This window comes from Pteronotus mesoamericanus, unplaced genomic scaffold (assembly GCF_021234165.1).
Source record: "Pteronotus mesoamericanus isolate MK-2021 breed Mesoamerican mustached bat unplaced genomic scaffold, CSHL_Meso_final scaffold_408, whole genome shotgun sequence".
Classification (NCBI taxonomy): domain Eukaryota; kingdom Metazoa; phylum Chordata; class Mammalia; order Chiroptera; family Mormoopidae; genus Pteronotus; species Pteronotus mesoamericanus.
This window is the reverse complement of record NW_026555315.1, coordinates 2,704,072-2,723,380: the sequence shown is the minus strand read 5'-3', so window position 1 is coordinate 2,723,380 and position 19,309 is coordinate 2,704,072. Positions and strand designations below refer to the sequence as shown.

Here is a 19,309-nt window from a genome sequence, read left to right as displayed (position 1 = left end):
AAGAGAAGAGAACTGTTGTTGAACCGTGGCCATGGATACTTGTGGAGGGCGGATGGGTCCGCGGGAGGAGCGGAGACAAGCACTTGGACGTGGGTTGTGACTGCTTTCGGGGGAGCCCGTGGTGGGGGCTCCCACCTGTTTACAGACCTTTTTTTCTCCTTCAGACTTTAAAATAAAAAATTTTAAAAAGGAATTTTAAAAAAAAGAAAAAAAAGACTTCCGTCGTAAAGAAACCTATTTTCAGAACGCAGATGCGCTACTTCAGAGCTCTGGGATCGGGCAGTGTTGTTTCCCTCCGGCCATTGTCATGGGCTCTGCCGACTGTCCCCTCCGTCCAGCCGGTGAGGCGTCGCGGTCACTGTCTTGCACATGCGGAAGCGCTCTCAGGAAAGCCAGGGTTCCCGAGGGGCGGCTCCACACCATTTCATGTATTTTGTAACCCCACTCCTAGCACTGAAGATGTTATTAAAAAACAAACAAAAAAATAAAGAAAAAAAGAAAAAAGGAAAAAAAACACAAAGAAGAAAAATACCTAATCTCTAATGTGTAGCAGTTACATATTTACCAAATAATGGACTCAAAAGAAATAGATGTTTGAAGAGTGCTTTATATATTAAAAATTGCTTTATGTTTTAAAAAAAATCAATGTTTTGATTGTTTTGCAAGAAAGAAAGACAATGGAGTAACATACCCTCAAGTATGTTTTAAAAAAAAAGATATATGAACATTGTGCTCCCTGCCTGCTTGATCAGGAAACTTGTGCATTACATTTTTTTTAATTCGCTTTTTAATGGTTTTATCAAAACAAAAACAAAAAAAGAAAAAGAAAAAAAAAAAAAGGAAGACGAAGAAGGCCCTGCAGAATTGCAGACCCCCAGAGGCTGGTTTTATAGAGGATCATGAACTATGCACAACTGGGTTCCAGACCTGTTCTCCGGTCCGGGAGTGTGTTTCGCTAAGCAGCCCCTCCTCAGAGTAACCCCATCTCATTGCCATTACATGCATTCTCTATATTTGATGTACGTGTACCTGCCGAAGTATATCAAATATACGTGCGTGCGTGCGTGTGTGTGTGCGCCCAACGTGCAGCCCCCAGGCCGCCGTCGGTAGCATCGAGTTGTAGAAAAACTCCTGACGTTTGGAAAAATTGGGGATGGAAGTAAAGAACCTGTTTGTTTGTTTTGTTTTTCTGTTGGGGTTTTTTGTTGTTTTGTTTTTTTTTTTTTTTGACCTCTTATTTTGAATTGAAGATGTCTGTAACTCTGAGATTAAGAAGCAAGTTTGTGGCTTTTAATGTTTTTCCTCATAGAATGTGATTGTTGAAGAACACGCACCGGAAGTTGCTTTCAAAAGTACAACGCTTTGTTGAATCTTAATAAATTGCAATTTTTTTCTTGGCTGTTGAAATAAATGGGTTTTTTTTTTCTTTTTCCAAGACAGATGCCGACTTTCGCTTGGTTTGTACTGAGAGAGAGAGCCGACCCGCTCTATGTAACAAATCCCCCGTCTCTGTCATGACGCCCTCAGCGTCTGAGTAATTAGCTAAGCCCTGAGTTTCAGTTCCCTGACTTGGGATTTCACCATTGGCCTTGTGGTCTGGCAGGTAACACCGCAATCTCCTCCATCGTCACCGGGCGGCGCAGCAGTGGCCCGAGCTCTGCGCCAGCCATCGCCCGCCCGCGGCGGCCCCAGGCGACAGCCATTGCTTGTGGGGGGCTGTCCCCTGAACAGCGGCCCGTGCGGCAGGCCTGGCCTCCGAGCCTGGCTCCCCGCCCTCGCGAAGACCAGGCGCACCCCCCGACCAGACCGCACCTGCCACAGTGGGATGCGGGCCCCGCCGGGCGCCACCGCCACACCCACCTGCGGCCCAGTGTGGGCATCAGGCACAGGGAGAGAAGAGAGCAAGGACGGTCTTTTGTGTCGCCTAGACATCCACATGGTCACCACGGTGTTTCAGGGAGCAGTTCGAAACCAGAACACCGGTTCTCTCTGGCCCGCCCGGGACACCGCCCGCGGGCATAAGTCCAGCACAGGACTTTGGCTTCATCAGGACCGCAAAGGCAGCCCCTGCGAGACAAACTGCGATGTCCCCTGTGGCCCCTTGCTCAGGACCAGCAGGCCAAGTGTGCCTTGTCTGTGTCCACTCCTGTGCCTGAGACCTTGGTTTGTCAAGAACGCAGGATCTGGCCGCCCCGTAGGCACGGGGCAGGCCCCTGGCCCCTCAGGAAGTTAGGAAGGAAAGCACTGAGCGGGCTGGAACCAGGAGGGGACGGGCGGACCAGAGGACGGAGGAGCACGGCCGGGCAGCGCGCCTGACGGGCTGAACTCGCGCGGACCTGGGGGCGGCAGCTGCCAGCGCTGCCAGGTGACGCCTGGCTCAGGGAGCCCAGCCTCACCCAGGCGGCCAGTGTCACCGGGGAGGCGGCAGCTGCCCGGGGCCTGAAAGGCAGGGTGGGCTCTTGTCCGACTGCAGAAGGCGAGGGACCCGGGACAGCGGTCGGTTCGCAGCGGCGCTGTCCATGTGCTCTGGCAGCGCCGTGGAGGAGGGCAGGGCAGGGGGGCGGGTGCTCCGTGGTGGTGGGGTGACGCGCATCGCGCCCCAGACAGGCGGGAAGGACGCTGCCGCGGCAGGCACCGACTCGGGACGAGAGACACCGCCGGAGCTGCTGAGGAGCCGAGCTCGCGTTCGCTGCAAGGCAGAGACCCCAAGGCACCCGGGAGAGCACCTTCCCAGGAATGCTGCGCTCGGGACGGGGCACGAAAGGCCATGGAGAAATCGTCACGGGAACGCAAGTGATGGACTGGCTCTGCCCGGCAGGGCTCCAGCGGAAACACTGTGGCCAGGCTTTGCCTGCGGGGGACTGTCCCCCAAACAGTGGCGCCGAGCCTGGTCCTTGTGAAGGCGGGGTGCCCCTGCCAACACCGCCAAGCGGGCGGGCTGCCACGGTCCTCGGTGACAGCCCGGGCCGGACCTAGCAGAGCCGTGGTTCTCAACGTTAGGACTGTTCGGACATTTCCTAAAACTCCGGCCCCAACCAGCGCGGCCAGCGTCCCTGGGCATGGGCCCTGGCTCCCGAGCCCTTGAGTCTCCCTCCCCAGCTGGTCCCACTGGGCAGCCAAGGCCGAGAGGCAGGCGGGCCTTGTCATCGGGCTGAAACAGCTGTCAACCGCCCACCCGTTGGAACGCCGATCCCCAAGAGTTCACTTAGTCTCATTTGGCAAGTGTAGCAAGCTTTTCCATTTCTGTTTTTTAGCAAAACTGTGCGCCAGGCGTGCTGCTAGGCTCTGTGTGGGAGCCGTGGCCTTGGCTCCGCCAGCTCCCAAGGGTCAGAACCCACGCCCAGGTGACTGCACTGCTGTCCTTCAGCCAGGCCCACACAGCCCCTCCCCCGCATGCAGCAGGAGCAGCCGCGAAGAGCGGCCCAGCCCGCACGCCGACAGCTGGAGGCCCAGCCAGCGATCTCAAGGCAGCTCCTCCAGAAGCCTCGGCGTTGCTCTCACAGGTGTTTGGGTGAGGCCCGCCCACACTGTGGGCGATACTTTCCCTGAAGTCACCAAACATATCTACAAAGGGCCCGCACAGCCGCACCTGGCACAGCACGGAGGAAACAACGGACCGTCACCTCCCGGGCAGGCCTTCCCGTTTGTCCGGAGTCGCTGGTCCTGACCACAGGGCTGCCGCGAGGCAGCTCTGTCAGCCCTGGCCGATGGCAATGCCTTGTCAGGAGCCCCGAGGTCGGCATGACCCTAACGACTGCCCGCCTAGCTTCCCCCCGCAGCGCCCACGCGCACAGCCGCCACCCGATGGGTGCCGGCTGCTAGCAGGGGTCCTAAGCTCGACTGGGCTGGGATCGGCCACACGCCCAGGGATCCTGGCGGGTCAGGCACACCAAGGGTGCCGTCCCCCCCTGCAGAAGGCAGCTGAGGCTGGGAGAGCCTCCGGCCCTATCCACAAACAGCACGTGCCCCCGGACACGTGCACAACACGGAGCACCTCTGGGGGCTGCTGAGGGCCCTGGGCCCCAGTGGAGGCAGGGCACCCAGGGCCTCCTGCTGAGAGCCCCACAGATGGTGCAGCCCCTTGCTGTGGGACGGGCCCGCCCCCACCACCTCTCCCGGGCTGAGCGCGCCCCTCCTGGGCTCCCTGGGAGACACACGGCCGCCCTGCCCCACCCAGGGCTGTTGCCCCAGGTCCCGCAGCCATGGGACCCCACGGCTGTGACAGCCAGGGCTCCTCCCCACACCCTGGGGCACAAGGCATCCCACAGGCTCCTGAACGGGCCTGGCGGGACCTAGGTCACCCCCCTCCTGCTCCAGCCTGGGCCCTGGCTGCCCCTCTGCCTGGCCAGCTGCTCTCCCCGAGGCTCATTCGCAACGGAAACGTTACCCCCAGCCCCTCCCTAAACTTGCCTCCACCCGAGTAACCACGAAAGCATCCCCGCTGCTGGCTCGAGCACCCTGGACACGCCCCCACAGTTGTTCCCGCCGGCTGGGTCTCCCCACCAGGCTCAGGCCGATCCGGTGGTGCTCAAGCTGGGAAGCATCCGTCCTGCCATCTGGAGGCTGGCCAGCAGAGGGCGCCCTACGCTGAACGCTGGAGCCCCTTTCGTCAGTATTGAAACGGCGGGGCACGCTGAGCATCTGGACGCTGGGTGAGGGCGGGGCCCCCGGCGTCTCAAGGGGAGGAGCTTCAGAGAGTCAGGAGGAGGGGCTGGAGAAGCCGCACGTGGTCCCTGGGGCAGCGGGAGGCAGGCGGCGCACACCTGGGCAGGCCCGAGCTGAGCACAGGCCCCCAGGGAATGAGCCCATCTTGCAAAACATGTTTAATCAGAATAAATAGAGTCCCAGGCAGGGCCGGGTCCACGGGGGCTTCCCCGGCCCCACTGTCCACTCTCCAGCTCCATGGACAGGCTGCAAGTCCCGTCACCTAACCCCGTGTCCAGCGGGGTTCCCCCGGGGGGGGGGGGGGAGGCCAGCACAGTCTCAGGTTGGGCACCGCATCCGCAGAGCCGTGGGAGCTGAGCCGAGCAGGTGAGCAGGTGAGTCGGGCTCGTCGCTGTCCTGCCAGGGGTCCCAGTCGTCCGCATCCAGGGCCGGGGGCGTCACCACCTCCGGGGCCCCACCAGCCCTGCCAGAAAGCGACGTCAGCGCGGGGCTGCTGAGGTCCCCGGGCCCTGGCAGCGGCAGGGCACCCCGAGCCTCCTGCCCAGAGCTGAGAAATGAAGGGCTTGGCAAGGACAGGACCTCGGTCCCACAGACCCGAGCCTGCCCCCTGGCTGGGGCGGCTGGGTGGGCTGGCTGTCTAGGCAGCAGGAAGATGTCTGAACTCCCCCTCCCCCGGGCTTAACCACAAGCGACGGAGATGAAGGGTGAGAGGCAGGGCTCCCTCCTGCAGGCCCAGGACAACCCTGGCTGAACCTCGGCGCTTCTGGCGCTGGCTCCTCGGGGAGAACCGGGACAGGGCAATGTGAGTGGCCGCCTCGGCCGCCCCAGGCTCCCAGAGAAGGAGGAGGCGTGTGGTGCGGAAGAGAGGAGGGAGCGGGCCTGAGAGGCCCAGCGCCACGCTTCCCCCTGCACGTGGCTCTTTCATTTGTTTTTTCCTGTCTCACCAAACTGTACCGTTTTCCTCCTGCCCCCACAGCCCCGCTCACCTCGGGGGGAGGTGCAGAAGGAGGGCAGAGCAGTTCCAAGGGGCTGAGGGCCACCCAGCTCCACTCGACGCCCCAGGGGAAGGTGCCCGGCGGTCCAGCCCCTTGTCCCTCTCCCCGACCCCGCACCCACACACGGGTGGTCCGACCTGTCCAGAGCCGCTCACCTGCACCTCTCTTTCCTCTCGCAGATGGAGTGAAGCTTGTTGATCAGGAAGATTTTGTCCTCCCCCTCCTAGAAAGGCCAGATCACAAAAGGTAAGAGGATAGGAACTGTCGGTCCTGAACCGCCCTGTTCCGGACAGCCCTGGGGGATGGTCACAGGGAGTGTTCAGCCTCACAAGTGAGAAAAGTTAAAGAAGGGGGACAGTGGCACCAAAACAAGAACAACAACCAAGAGCCAGGCAGCGGGCCTACGTATAGACCTATGCTTCCCAGTGGCCAAGGTGAAAAGGGAAATGGGACCCGCCACCCAGGGAGGGCCCAGAGCCAGCCGGACTCCATTTAAAACTGGCCCCACCATACCAACTCTGCCTGGGCGCGCCCCTCCCTGCTAACCTCAGAGTCAAGTGTGTAAACAGGGGTCCCCCTGGAAGCTGCAGGGAAGAACCTTGCCCCCCGCCCCCACCTCCCTTGGCCCGCGGCCTCCCGCCTGCAAAGCCAGCCATGGCCGGCCGGGGGCGCTGGGCAGCCGGTGCTGTAGAACCCGGGCGCTCTCGATAACCAAGTGTGCACCGCAGAGACCGGCTGTCCCGCGGAGCAGCTGCCCAGACCGGGCAGGAGGGACGGGGGCGAGAGGCTGAGGCCCTGCTCCTCGGGGGCGTGTGGACTCAGGACAGCGACAGGGCAGGGAGGAGGTGCTGCGGGGGCGGGGGTTCCCTGCTTCCTGGCCCCTGCTGCCTCTCTCCCTTCTCTGACACACGGCCCCCTGCTTAACGAGAGTGTTTTAATCCCGACGTGCTTTTTTAACTGTTGGCAAGATGAGGGCACTGAGCAGACTCTGCTCCAACCCGGGTCCCCGGGCGGCCCCGAAGCCCCTTCCAGGGCCTCAGAAACGCTCACAGAGACCGTCTGCGCCTGCACAGGGCCCCGCCCTGAAATGCACGTCTCCCGGGCTGTGGCCACCCGAGTCAGGACCCCGGGGCCCAGTGGCCCGGCTGCCTCTCTGCCTAATACAATTGGTTTGGCAAACAAACCCTTTCACCAGCCCAGGCAGGGGGCCCCGGGGCGGGGCATGAGAGGGCACTCACGTTGCTGATCTGCTCCTTCAGGAGGCCGATGACCTTCCGCTGGCCCTTCACCACCTGGATGTTGAGGTAGATCAAGGCCCTGCAGGAGGGCTGTGGTCAGGCCGGGGGCGGGGCGGGGCGGGGCCGCAGGCGTGGGGCCTCCTCCTGCCCGCACTCACAGCAGCAGCGCCGACACCAGGTAGACAGGGAAGGTGTTCTCCACCAGGTGCTGGTGGATCCAGGGCAGCCAGGAGACCCTGGGGCCCGCCTTCTCCAGGCGGTGCACCCACACCTTGCCAGCCTCGTACATGGTGTTCAGGGTCCGGAAGGGCCCGCAGAGGCTCGAGGGCTTCACCCTGCGGGAGGAGGGCAGCCGCGCCGTCAGGCAGCCTCCCCACTGCCCCGCCCCGCACCGTGGCCGCCGACCCAGCCCCCGGGGCCCCTCCAGGCAGCGGCTCCGCCCCAGCCCCACTCACTGCCAGACGGCATAGCAGAGGAAGACGGCGGCGCCCAGGAAGGAGGGGAAGCACAGCAGCGAGATGAAGACGGTGCTCATGTGCGATGCCAGCCAGGGTCTGCGGGGCGCCTGGCAGTTGGCCGTGAGGCTCGTCTGGGGACAAAGGCTGTGTCTGTCACCGCCCTGCCCCAGGCCCCCGAGGGAAGAGAGGTGAGGCCAGGTGGGGCTTGAGCAAGACCCCGGGACAGGGCGGCCAGCGGAGACGCAAACCCTGGGAACCTCAGCCCGAGGGTCAGGCGGCGCCAGCCACGCCCCCCGGTTTACAGAGGGGAGGCCAAGGCCTCTGGGGATGGCTTGTCCAGGGCCACTCCAATGCGGAAGGGCTGCTGCTAACAGCCACGTCCACGGGGTCAAGGTCTCTGCCGGGCCAGCGTTTTATAAAGGTCACCTCCGGCTATCCCCCTGGGGCACTGTCCCCATGGTACAGATAAAGAAATGGAGGACCAGGGAGAACAGCCTGGTTCTCGCCACCAAGCACCCCTGCCCGAGGACCAAGGTGGCTTCCCATGGGTGGGCCTGGGGCTCAGAGCGTCTCAGGCTGCCAGGCTCTACATCCGGCACACGGGCACCCAGTCCCGACCACGGGCCCGGCGGGGCGCTGCTGGCCTGCCCAAGGCCGCAATGCTGGGGGAGGGGCACGGCGCTGGCCCCAGCGGGTGGCTGCGGGCTGCCAGCCCATGCCCGTGGGTCAGGGGAGTGGTCCGTGCCTGCCGGCTGAGCAGCCCACCCTGGCGGCCCGTGCGCCCACCGCCCTCCCGGGACCCAGCCAGAACCTCTACCTTCTTGACATAGAAGAGCAGCAGCAGCTTGAGGATCTGCATGGCGGGCAGGAGGGGTGAGAAGAGGACTCCCAGCCTGGGGAGGGGAAATGGGGGGCACACTGCAGTCTGGGGGCAGGGCAGTCTGCCTCTTGCCTGCCCCCGTCTCCTCCCCACCCCAAGGCCGGGAAGGGTGCAGCTCGACCGGCCGCAGACTGGGTGCCCAGGGCGGGGAGGGGCCAGGGCCCACACCACCCTGGGACCCCAGTGCTGGGCCTTGCTGTGGTCCCGAGGGCCAAGGCGCTCAGCTGCCCCCCGGGTGGGGCAGTGGGAGGGGACTGGGAGATGCTCACCAGGTCAGGGTCTGTCCATAAATCAGCTCCAGCACGTTCCGGGCAATGTCGAACTCAGGCTTCCCTCTCTTCAGCTTCTTCTCAGAGATGAGCCTGCAGCAGAGGAGCCGGAGGGTCACCCCACAAGCCCACCCTGGAGACCAACCCTCGTCCCTGCCCTGGAAGACAGGTACCTCGAGGGCGACCCACACGCCAAGCTAGCATCCCTGCCCGCCCCGTCCCCAGGACCCAGCCCCCATCGAGGGGACCCGGCACCTTGGGGTCCCTGCCCTGCAGGGTTCAAGCTACAACTGGCTGTGTCTCTGTCCTCTGTCCACGCGTGTACGGGTACGCCAGGCGTGAGCACGCGCAATTGACCTCAAACATTCTAAATCTACGTTATCACCCCGTTCCTATGTTCTCGAAGAAAACACAAAAGGGAGGAACAGTGCCAGCCACGCTGCCAGCGAAGCACTTTGAAGCATCCCCCTTCTGCCTCGCTCCCTGCCCACGTTTCCCGTGCGCTGCCCTGTGGTCACACTGCACGCAGCAGGGCGAAACCTGTTTTCCTTTCTGACCTAAAAATAGGTTACAACCTGTCCCGTGTTTTCCCAGTCGAACGATGTTTTACGAAAGTTGTCTTGGGTAGAGACAAAGGGCCCTCAGGGGGAGGTCAGAGGCCCCGAAGCCTCCGGGGCCGCCCTGCCCGCAGGTGAGGACCCTCCGGCCCGTCTTTGGGGGAGGGCGGGGGGCAGGAGCCGAGGAGGTGGGGCCTCTCACCTCCACACCAGCTCCCCGCAGAGCGTGTCCAGCAGCGTGAAGATGAAGTCGGTCACCATGAGGCGGTACAGCTCCTGGCCCACGAAGTTCTCCCAGCACTGAAACCGGACAGGCCTCAGCCCCAGGGCCCTGGTGTCCGCGCCTGCCCAGCCCACCTGGGGCCTCCAACCTGCCCGCGGACCCAGCGAGATGAAGGCGGCCCTGCGCCCAGCGCGGCCCCTCGCTCAGCCAGCACCGCCCAGACTCCACTTACCTGGTCCTTGAGGGCGCCCACCCTGCGGCCCAGCCAGTGGTAGCAAAGAATCCCCAAGATGACCATCTTGAGGATGAGGTTCCTGCGAGAACGAGGGGCCCGGAGGCTGAGGACGGGCTGCCTGGGGACGGAGGGCGCGCCCCGGGAGCCCGCCAGCCCCATCTGCCGCTTGCCTGCAGATGGCGACATACACCTCCATCACCGGGGAGTCGTGCCGCTCCAGGGCCGCCAGCCCGCGGTACAGGTAGGGCGCTGCCAGGTTCAGGAGGCCGACCACGAGGGGCAGGGCCAGCAGCGCCCCCTCCTGCTCCGCAGGCGCGGGGCTCTGCTGGGGGGCGGAGCGGGGGGGGGGGGGGCAGCGGTCACCGCAGGCGCCGTGTCCAGCGCCAGGGCCAGGTATTGTGGGGGAGGGGGGAATTGGCAGGCAGCACCCCCTCCCCCACAATACATCTATCCAAGGTCTGGGGCAGAAACCACACAGTGAGGAGGGATGGGCCACAGGTGTCGGAAAAAGACACGTCAAACCAGCAGAAGAGAAAATAAAGAACACGGGGAGTGTGCGAGGCGGATGGAGGGGGAGACAGAGGAGGTGGCCCCGAGGGAGGGCGGCAGCCCGTGGGGCGGGGCTCCCCGGCGGGGCGGGGCGGGGCGGGGCGGGGCCTGGGCCGATACCAGCCCGAGGCGGGCTGCCCCTCCCCTCACCTGGATCGTGCGCTCGGAGAAGGCGTAGACGGCCACAGTGCACCCCAGCGTGGTCCCCAGGCTCAGCAGCCACACAAGGCCCAGCACCGCCAGCCGACGCAGCTGCCCACATGCGCTCCGCGGGCCGCGCTGCAGCTGCCACGCGGCCAGCAGCTCCTGCCAGACAGCAAGGCCATCACCGCCCAAGCCGCGCAGGGGCGTGCGGGCACCCAGGGGCACTCAGGGACGTGTGGATGTGCAGAAGGCTTAGCGGGACGGAGGGGTCATTCCCCCCGCACACACACCACCGCTTGCCCCTCCCCCAGCTCTGGGGCCCCATTTCCAGGCACACAGAGCACAGAACTTGGACCCCAGGCTGTGCCCTGCCCGCCAACCCCACGGCCCCAAGTGTCACCCTGCTCTCCCTCCCCACCCCCCACCCCAGGGCTCATGTGGCATCCTAAGGCCAACCGCAACCCCTCCCCCCTCCCGAGCCATCCTGCTGCTGGGGAGGTGCGCCCCCCACCCTCGCAGTGCCCTGAGGGCAGTGAAGGCTGAGCACTCCGCCAGCGCAGACCCTGCGGCACAGGCCCCAGAAAGGCAGAGAAGTTTCCCGCTCAGCGTCCCTCTCACCCGGTGGCCTGGGGCAAGGGACTGAACCTCTGTGCCTCAGTTTCCTTGATCCGATCGTGGCACAGGTCGTCGCCCTGAGCTACTGTGGCCAGCCAGGAATGCTTCCCAGCAGGAGCCCCTTGGGCCTCTTCCGCGGACACCGAGGACTCGGGGGGGCCCCCAAGCAAACCCGACCGCCCGCCTGGAGCGCCAGCCCCTGGTTCTGCAGCCCGGGGGTGAGGCGGATGGACGCGAGGAGTCCCCGCAGGACGGAGGGGCGCGCCCGCCAGGGAAAGCCCCCTGCGCGCACAGTGTCCTGTTGGCCAGGCTCCTGCGTGGCCGGCACCGGCTCACAGCGGAGAGGCGGCCCCAAGCGAGGGGAGCGGGCAGGGCGCAAGCCCAGAAGGGTCTGAGTGTCAGCTCCAGTCTCTGGGCCTGGGAAGCCCGTCAGGTCGCTGATGGCGAGACAGGATCCCCACAGCCCGCGCGCAGCCCACTCGCAGCGCCCCTCCGGCTGCGCACCGGCCCCACGTGGACCGCAGGCCAGGCCTCCAAGAGCCCAGTGGGCTGGGGCTGGGGCCGGTGCTCCGGGACTCAGGGTGGGGGCAGCGGCCCAGGCCCCCCGGGTGGCTCACCTTCAGCCGCGTCCGGATGTTGTCATGCTGGAGGCGGGAGGCCCTTTTCTGGGTCACCTTGTGGTCCCAGGAGCAGAACACAGTGATGGCATGGGCCCCCGAGGCACTGCCTACCCGGTAGCTCTCCCCAAAAGACTGGGACATGCTGTGACACACAGAGCCAGCGCGGGGTCAGCGCTGAGGGGCGGGGTGCGGAGGCCCGGCAGAAGGCAGCCAGGACCCTGTCGCCAAATCCCACCGCCCATCTGCGGGGAGCAGCCTTCCCGGCTGGCCCCGCCCCACCCCTCCAGCCCCGCCCCTGGCCTCCTGGTGTGGGCCTTTGGCCGCTCCGTGCACCCCTGTCCAAAGACGTGGGTGGGCGGGCGATGACTGCAAGTGTGGGAGGGAGGACTGTCCACGGGTGGACAGACAGATGAAAGGACAGAGGGAGGGAGGGAGGGGTGGGTGGAGGGATGGATGGAGGGGTGGCTGGGTGGTGGGTAGAGGGATGGGTGGGTGGTGGGTGGACGGAGGGACGGAGGGAGGGGTGGCTGGGGGGACGGAGGGACGGAGGGAGGGGTGGCTGGGGGGACGCATAAATCAGTGGCGCTCAGAGTCAGGGCCGCAGGGCGGGGTCCGTCACCTGTACACCAGGATGATGCAGGTGATGAAGAAGGCCGTGCCCAGGGTGAAGAGGTAGGCCAGGGGCATGCTGTACGGCAGGCTGGCCGCCTCAGGGGCACACTGGCTGCCGTCTGGGGGGCCGGCGCACGGCTGGTTCAGGGTGGCATTGCTGTAGTGGCCGTAGTACATGACGGTGTCGGTGAAGCGGCCCTGGTGGGGGAGGCCCGGCCGAGTCAGGGACTCTCCCCTTCCCCGCACCTGACGCCCCCTTGGGCTTCAAGGGGCAAAGGGAGGGCCCCCCCCGGGGAAGGCCCGGGCAGGGCTAGCGAGGACAGCACGGAGGCAGACAGAAGGCCGGAGCCATCCTAGGTCTGCCCGGGCCCCACGGACAGGGGACGGCAAGGACAGGGAACTGGCTGCAGCCCCCCGGAGTCACAGCCCGGGAGAGGGCGGGGTTCCCCCAGGGAACACCACAACAAGAGGGGCCCCCAAGCCCTCACCCCGCCAGTGAGGAGCTCCAGGCCGGTGAAGGCGGGCGCGGTGCCCAGGGGCGCCGGCGGGAAGGCGGCCTGCACGCCCACCACGAAGGCCAGCAGGGGCAGCAGCAGCAGCACGTTGAAGGCCAGCAGGGTCTTGAGGAACAGGAAGTAGGACAGCACGCTGGAGCCGAACTGGCCCCCGATGCGCTTCAGGGCATAGTGCCAGGGCACCAGGGCGTGGAGCCCGGCCAGCAGCCCGAGCCCCAGGTGGTGCAAGGCCTGTGGGGACAGCGCAGGGTGAGCGGGGGGCACCTGGGGAGCTGAGGCCCCGTGTGGAGGTGCGGGGTGCAGCCGTGCCAGCGCTAGGCCGAGGCCGGGGGACCCCACGAGCAGGACGGCAGAGGCAGGACGGGGGCCATCCCCACCCCCGCCGACCCCGCCACGGCTCCTACCAGGACACAGGCATCTCGCAGCCGGCTGCAGCCGTGGGGGAGCCCGGCACGGCCCCGCCACTTCCCCCTTGGCGTCCGCGTCTCCTCCCTGGGGACAGAGGCAGCGTCGGCGCTGGACCAGCTGGACCGGGGCTGGACCGGGGCTGGACCGGGGCAGGGCACAACCCAACCCCGCCACCACCTCTCGCTGCCGCCGCCGGGGGTGGGGGGGTGGGCACTGACCGCAGGCGGCGCTTCTCCGCCAGGCTGAGCGGCATTCCCAGGAGCACCTGGTGCCGCTGGGCCGCCGTCAGCCCCAGCAGCTCCTTCACCAGGAGGGCCCGCTTCTCTGCAGGAGAAGGACCGGGAAGCCCCGTCGGTCCCCCGAAGAGCACCCCTCCCCCCGCTGTGGCCATGACCCTGGCCAGGCGAGCCTGCTCCCCCGCCCCCCCACCCCAGGCCTCTGCGCACCTGCCCGCCTGGGTGGCTCTCCCTGCCCGCCTGCCTCGCTCGCTGCCCCCTGAACCCCCGTCATTAAGTTCTCGGCATCCTCCCCACGCCCCCTCTCCTGGACCCACACTTTCCTCCTGGGTCCCCCTTCAGGTCACCTCGCTCTGACCCCACTGACCTGAGCCCCGCCCACCCCGATGAGCAGCAATGGGGTCCCCACCCCTGTCCCCACCACGTGCCACCGCGCCAGCCCTCGGTGGGGGAGTGGGGTGGGGAGGGCAGGACTGGGGGATCCTGGCTGAGAGCTGGGGTGCTCGCCCCGCTCACCTCCTGCTCTGCGAGGAAGCTACTTCCCCCCACGTTTGCAGGTAAGAAATGGCACCTGGCCTGGATCACCCAGTAAAACCGGAAGCTGGCCCTGACCCTGGAGCCCCGCCAGCCTGCCCGCTCTGTCGGCCCCAGCTGGCCCCCTGGGTAAACCTAGGGAGGGAGCAGAGGCAAGGCCCCCAAAAAGTACCCAAGACTTGGCGAGGTCAGGGTGCAAAGGGCGCAGCCGGGAGGACCTGCCAGGGGCCGCCTGAGCCAACCGACGAGGCTGGGCACTGCTCCCTGCTCGGGCCCCCTCCTGGTGCCCCAGCTTGACCTCCGTGCTGCCCAGACAAGCCAGGCACGCCCCCACCTCAGGGCCTCTGCACACGTCCCCTCTGCTCTAGTGCCGCTTCCTCCAGGAAACCTCCCCGGGTCCCTCTAGGCTAGACAGGTTCACGAGGCTCTCCCGGGAGATCGCCTTCCCTCGGCTGCCCTTTCACCGCTTCTCCATGTATTGGGGACCGCTCTGTTTCACGGCACACGTTAAGCCGCGTGAGTGCCAGGCAGGTCTGCTTACTACCGCCACAGCCCAGAGCGCGTCAGATGTTGCAGGGCACACAAACATTTCTGAGAGTCTGCCCGCCAGAGCCAAGCCCTTCACAGCCCGAAAGGCTCCCCGCCCCCACCCCAGTGGCAGGCACGTCCCCGCCAAAGCGACCTCACCGTTGGCAGGGCCGTCTCCCTGTCTGCCGCCCTCAGCCTTCACCCTGGCCAGGCTGACCTGCCCCCGCTTGCTCACCTTCCTCCTCAAGGGCCGTGGCGTCCAGCTCCAGGTCGTACAGGCGGAGGCTGGGCCAGGCCGAGCGTCCCAGGTCGCTGAGCAGCGGCCGGCTGGCCCTGCGGCGCAGCTGCACCGTGCGGTTGTAGTACTGCGAGATGATGGCGCCGCGGCTGCGGCCTGCGGAGGCCCGGCCGGTCAGGGCAGACTGGCCTCGACGCCCCGTCTCACAGGAAGGCGGCGGCCGCCCCCACCCCTCCCAGGACCCAGGAAAGTCCCTCTAGGAGAGACCTCGGTGCTACCAGGTTCCCAAGAGCCTATTTTTAAACCTCTGACGACCCTGGAGTCGTTTTTAGAACCAGCAAAGCCGCACGGGCCTGCGCTGGGCCTCCGCGGGGCCGCAGACGGGGGCGGGGTGGGAGCCGAAGGGGCCTGGCCCTGAGGGACAGGGGTGCCCTGGAGACCCGGCCCAGCCCGGGGCAGGGTGGGGCTGGGGTCAAGGGTGGAGGGCCCCACTCACCGATGGTGCGACTGGGCATGCTGGCCAAGATGCGGAGCGTGGCCGCGCTGTGGACGGTGGTGCCCTCGGGGCCCAGGAGGGCCTGGTGGTCACTGCCTGGCAAGCAGAAGGGCTTGTCCAGAGGGCCTGGGGGCGCTGCCGGCCGCCCTCTCCCCCACTGCACCCCCACCCCCTTGCCAGGCTGCCGGGTGGGATGTCTGAAGAGGTTGAGAAGGGCCAGGGCCCGGCCCACACTGTCCAACCGGCGGGCTCACCTGAGGCCCCCGGAGCCCCGGCCCCCCAGCCCAGGGACTGCAGCTCCAGCCCCTCCTCGGCCGCCCTCTGGCTCTGCTCCCGGATGAGCTGGTGGAAGGAGTCGTGCACTTCGTTCTCATCGTAGGCGCTGGGCCCCCAGCTGCTGGCGTGAGAGGGTGGGGAGGGAGTCCCAGCTCGGCTGCCAGCCCCCGCCCCAGCGGCCGGCCCCTTCCCAAAGGCCGCGGTCCAGGCGGCCTCCCCTCCGGGCGGCTCGTCCCCGCCCACCGCCCCACAGCCCAGAGCACTCACCCCTGGTCCTCTGGGGTCTCAGGGACACTGAGGACAAAGGCCATGTCCGCTGCCCACGCCTCGCCTAGAGCGGTTCAGGGCCTGGTCGTGCGCAGCCTCCGGAGCCTCCCGCTGCCCATCTGATGAGACAGGGGCTGCCCCACACTTGGCTTCAGTGCCCGGCGCCCGGCCAAGCCTCCCGCTCCCTGGGGACTGTGGGAGGTGCCACTCTCAGCCCGGGCAGCCTGGGCCCCTGCCCTGCCCTGCCCCCCACCCACAGCCAAACGCGAGGTCGAGTGAGTGCCCCCAAGTGAGCCACACCCAGAATGGACCGAGGGGCAGTCCTTTCTAGTGCGGGGCTGGTGGGGGAGGTGAGAGACAGAGAGGAAGGAAGGGCTGTCTCCGTGGTCAGTTTGCTTGAAGGTCCCCGTCCCTGGGAAATAGGGAAGGGGCGGGGTGCTGTGGACACAACCCGGCAACCCCAGGGTCCTGCCCCAGGGACACCACCCTCTTGGTGAGCGAAAGTCAGGGCAGCTCTGAGACCTCCCGGTGCCCGCCCTGTAACCCCACGGCGCTTCCTCTCACAGGAAGTCCTCACCCTGCCTGCCACCCCCACCCCGCCAACCCCGGCAGAACGGGATGACCCGCCTCCTCCAGCTGGGGCGCTACCCAGCCAGCATCTCTCGCACACACGCACACACGCACACACGCACGCACACGCACAGAGCCCCCAGCAAGTGCAAGGCCGACAGTTGTCAGGAGGCTGACCCTACACTCAGCCACCCGGGGCAGGCAGGCCAGGGCAGCTGGCTGGGGGCGGGAGCGCTAAACAGGCCGCCTTTGTCCCGCCTTTGTCTGGGCTGAGGGCTCTGCCGTCACCCGGGACAACTGGGCCCAGGGCAGCCTTGTCTGGGCTCTTCACCCCGTGGGAGCAGGGCGGAGGGGAAGAGCAAGCTACCAGCTACCAGCCGACTCCTCCGCAGGCCTCTGAGGGCCCAGCCAGAGGTCTGGCCTGCCCCCTCCTCCCTCTCCTCCCTCCAGGGGACTCAGTACTCAGGAAAGTTCGCCTGGCTCCAGGGGGCTTCCTTGGGTGAGACCTGGGTGCCCAGGCAGCGCAGGTCCTGCTAGGGCTGTGCCCAAACAGGATCCCCCTCACTTAGGGGCGTCCAGAGTGTCCAATCTCGGAGCCCAGGCGCCCACGCAACCCGAGCGTCTCCCCCGCAGCAGGAGCACAACATGGGGAAACCAGCAGAGAGGGTCTGGAGGCCAGCTGCACCCCTCAGCCTGCGCAGTTGCTGCGGGGTGCTCGCGGCGCGCTCCCCAGTCCAGGCGGCGGAGCTGGAACCCTCAGACTCTCCCACGCCCAGATCCACCAGCCCCCGGACACACCCCTCGTCCACACAGGAAGGCAAGCGAGTCGGGGTGGGCGGAGCAGCGGGGCAGGAGGTGGCTGGAAGCTGGGGCCTGCGCCTGCTGCCTTCCTCCGGAGGATCGGAGCTCGCCCGGGCCCACCGGGGTACTGCCCAGGAGGGACTTCCAGCTGGCAACTGGCGCCCTGGCCCCTGCCTCAGGTCTGGGTGGGTCTGGTGAGTTGCCGGTGCACCATTCCTGAGCCCTGAGCCAGGTAGGGAGGGGCGGGTGGGGCCCTTTCTAGCAGCCCCACCCCCGCAGCCAGCCCGGAACCGGAGCCTCTTCTCCCAGGGCGTGAGCCACCGGGGAGCCCCTGGACCCCGGTCGCCGCTTCTCCACTCCCTGCTGATGGTCAGTCATACTGGCTGGTGCCACTGGCCTCCTCGCCCCTTCCCAGCCCCGACCCAGTCACATCATGGCCCGCCCCAGATGGGCCCCCGCCCAGCCCCCCACCCTCCTGAGAATGTCAAACGTCAGACCCACAGGAGAATCCACAGAGATAACCGGAGAGGGAACTTGTGACCCAGTGGTCCCAGGAGCCCAAAGGAATTAGGACAGGACAGCCCAGCCGCGGGGGGACCGCGGGGGCTGGGAGGACGAAGTCACACACACACACACACACACACACACACACACACAAACGCGCGCGTGGGAAGCCACATCAGGGACACTTACCTGGGAGGCATCAGGGAGGAGGGGCCTCGTCCCAGAAAGGGCTGCTGGGCACTGTAGTTGGGGCTCCACCACCTGGCGGAGGGACCTCAGGATCAGGGGGAGGAAGTGACCAGGGGCCAAGGTTCCTGACCTGGGGCCAGAGGGAGCTGCCCCGCCCAGCTGGGTCCACGTGGTGGCATCACATGACCCGGCTTGGCCCAAGAGTGAACCCGCCCCTGCCCTGGGCCCCTCCGGCAGCCAGCCAGCCGTGCCCTCTCCCTGCCAACCTCGACCCCTCCCTGCACCCACGCGGAGGTCTGGGCGGGGTGAAGGCCCGACTGCCCATGTTTACTCCAACCTCTGGGTGAAGCCCCCAGTTTCTGTGGGGCCCAGCTTTCCCCAATTTCGAATGGAGACAGCAATTACAAACCTGCCCACTTCCCAAGGCGATTGCCGAAATAGCAGGTGCTGCAAAGCCCCACTGACACAGCGCCAGTGGCGCTAGACTAGAGGCCCTTGCTTCCCAGACGCCCTCCGCTCCCCACGGCTGGCGGGCGAGCAGGGTTATCTCCCCGCTCCGGATCTGGGCGGGGCTGCTGTACTGTTGATCAGGCTGCACTTGGGGCACTTCCTCTGCGCTGGGTGGGGAGGAGGGGGCGAAACAGAGCAGACTGACTTGGTGGCCGTCCCCATTGCTGTTTTCTGTTATTCCTCCGAGCGGGCACGTAAGCACGGATGTCCCTCGTTTGCAGAGGAGGACACAGGCTGAGCTGTTAATCGGCCTCCAGGCGTTGCCTGCCAAGCCTAAGTCTCGTCCCCCTGGGGACTCTGCCGAGAAGCCTGGCTGGGAGGAAGCCTGGGAGAGGGGCGGTGGGGAGGCTCCTGTGGGTTTGCAAAAGTGGGTGGGATTTGGGCAGTGGTGGGGGCGTATCCCAGGTTGGGAGAAGCCTTCAGGGGCGAGCAGGGCGAGGGAGGACAGGAAGAAGAAAAGGAAAGAGAGGCCCCAGGAGGGAGGAAAGGGTGAGTGAAGCCAGGATGCTGAACGAAGGCCCATGATGCCGCTGGGTAGGAAGGGGGTCCTGCGGCTGAGGCGGGGCAGCGGGAGGGCCGGGGTGGAGCTGTGTTGCGGCTCTGGCTCTCCGTGTGGTCCTCGGGCAGCCTCTCAGGCTGGATCCCAGCATGGAGGCCCAGGCCTGGCCAGCTGTCTCCCTTCCCCTGTGCCCCACCCCCTGCACCTTCACGTTCCTGCTGCCTCCTGCGTGCAGGGCTGCACACCCAGCTTGAAAGCCACCTCCTCTGAGGGGCCTTCCTGGACTGCGCACCCGCCATGCGCACCTGCCCTTCTGTCTCCTCTCCCCCAACTCTGATCCCCCACGGCCCCGCAGCAGCTCCCACCATGGGGCCTGGCATGCAGGAGGGGCTTGGAAAACGGTGCCGGGGGCGGGGGGGTGGGGGGCCAGGCAAGGAGGCAGAAAGCTCAGCGATGAGATAACTGAGCCCTGAAGGTGGTAGAGAGGGAGCGAGGAGGAAGGGCAGGACCTCGGGGCCTGGGGGGGACCCCAGGAGAGAGAGATGGCTCTGGGACTTCATGCATCTTAACCGCAGGCAGGAACGGAGGCCACCCAGAGTGCTGGACCCAGGCCTTAGCAAAGGGGACAGTGATCGAGGCGGGAAGTTAGGAAATAACTCGGCCGGATGTGATGCGGCC

General features: G+C 66.1%; 1 protein-coding gene across 1 annotated transcript; it reads right to left on the bottom strand.

Annotated features, from left to right (window-relative positions):
• Window positions 1-4,983: 4,983 nt before the first annotated feature.
• Window positions 4,984-17,743, bottom strand: TMC6 (transmembrane channel like 6). Its single transcript, XM_054593147.1, has 21 exons — window positions 17,623-17,743; window positions 15,559-15,692; window positions 15,270-15,412; window positions 15,016-15,111; window positions 14,517-14,675; window positions 13,202-13,307; window positions 12,980-13,067; window positions 12,549-12,806; window positions 12,068-12,258; window positions 11,446-11,590; window positions 10,220-10,375; window positions 9,691-9,842; window positions 9,518-9,599; window positions 9,265-9,362; window positions 8,506-8,598; window positions 8,174-8,249; window positions 7,354-7,487; window positions 7,057-7,233; window positions 6,899-6,977; window positions 5,816-5,883; window positions 4,984-5,128 (listed from the first exon to the last, which is right to left on the bottom strand). The coding sequence occupies exons 2-21, from the start codon at window positions 15,600-15,602 to the stop codon at window positions 4,984-4,986; spliced, it is 2,490 nt and encodes an 829-aa protein (XP_054449122.1). The 5' UTR covers window positions 15,603-15,692; window positions 17,623-17,743.
• Window positions 17,744-19,309: the final 1,566 nt, after the last annotated feature.

Coding starts and splice junctions, on each gene's coding strand:
- TMC6 (XM_054593147.1), bottom strand. CDS start 15,602: ATGGCCTTTGTCCTCAGTGTCCCTGAGACCCCAGAGGACCAGGG. Junction 12,259..12,548: donor TGGAGCTCCTCACTGGCGGG/GTGAGGGCTTGG, acceptor CTCCCCCACCAG/GGCCGCTTCACCGACACCGT. Junction 7,234..7,353: donor CTCTGCTATGCCGTCTGGCA/GTGAGTGGGGCT, acceptor CTCCTCCCGCAG/GGTGAAGCCCTCGAGCCTCT.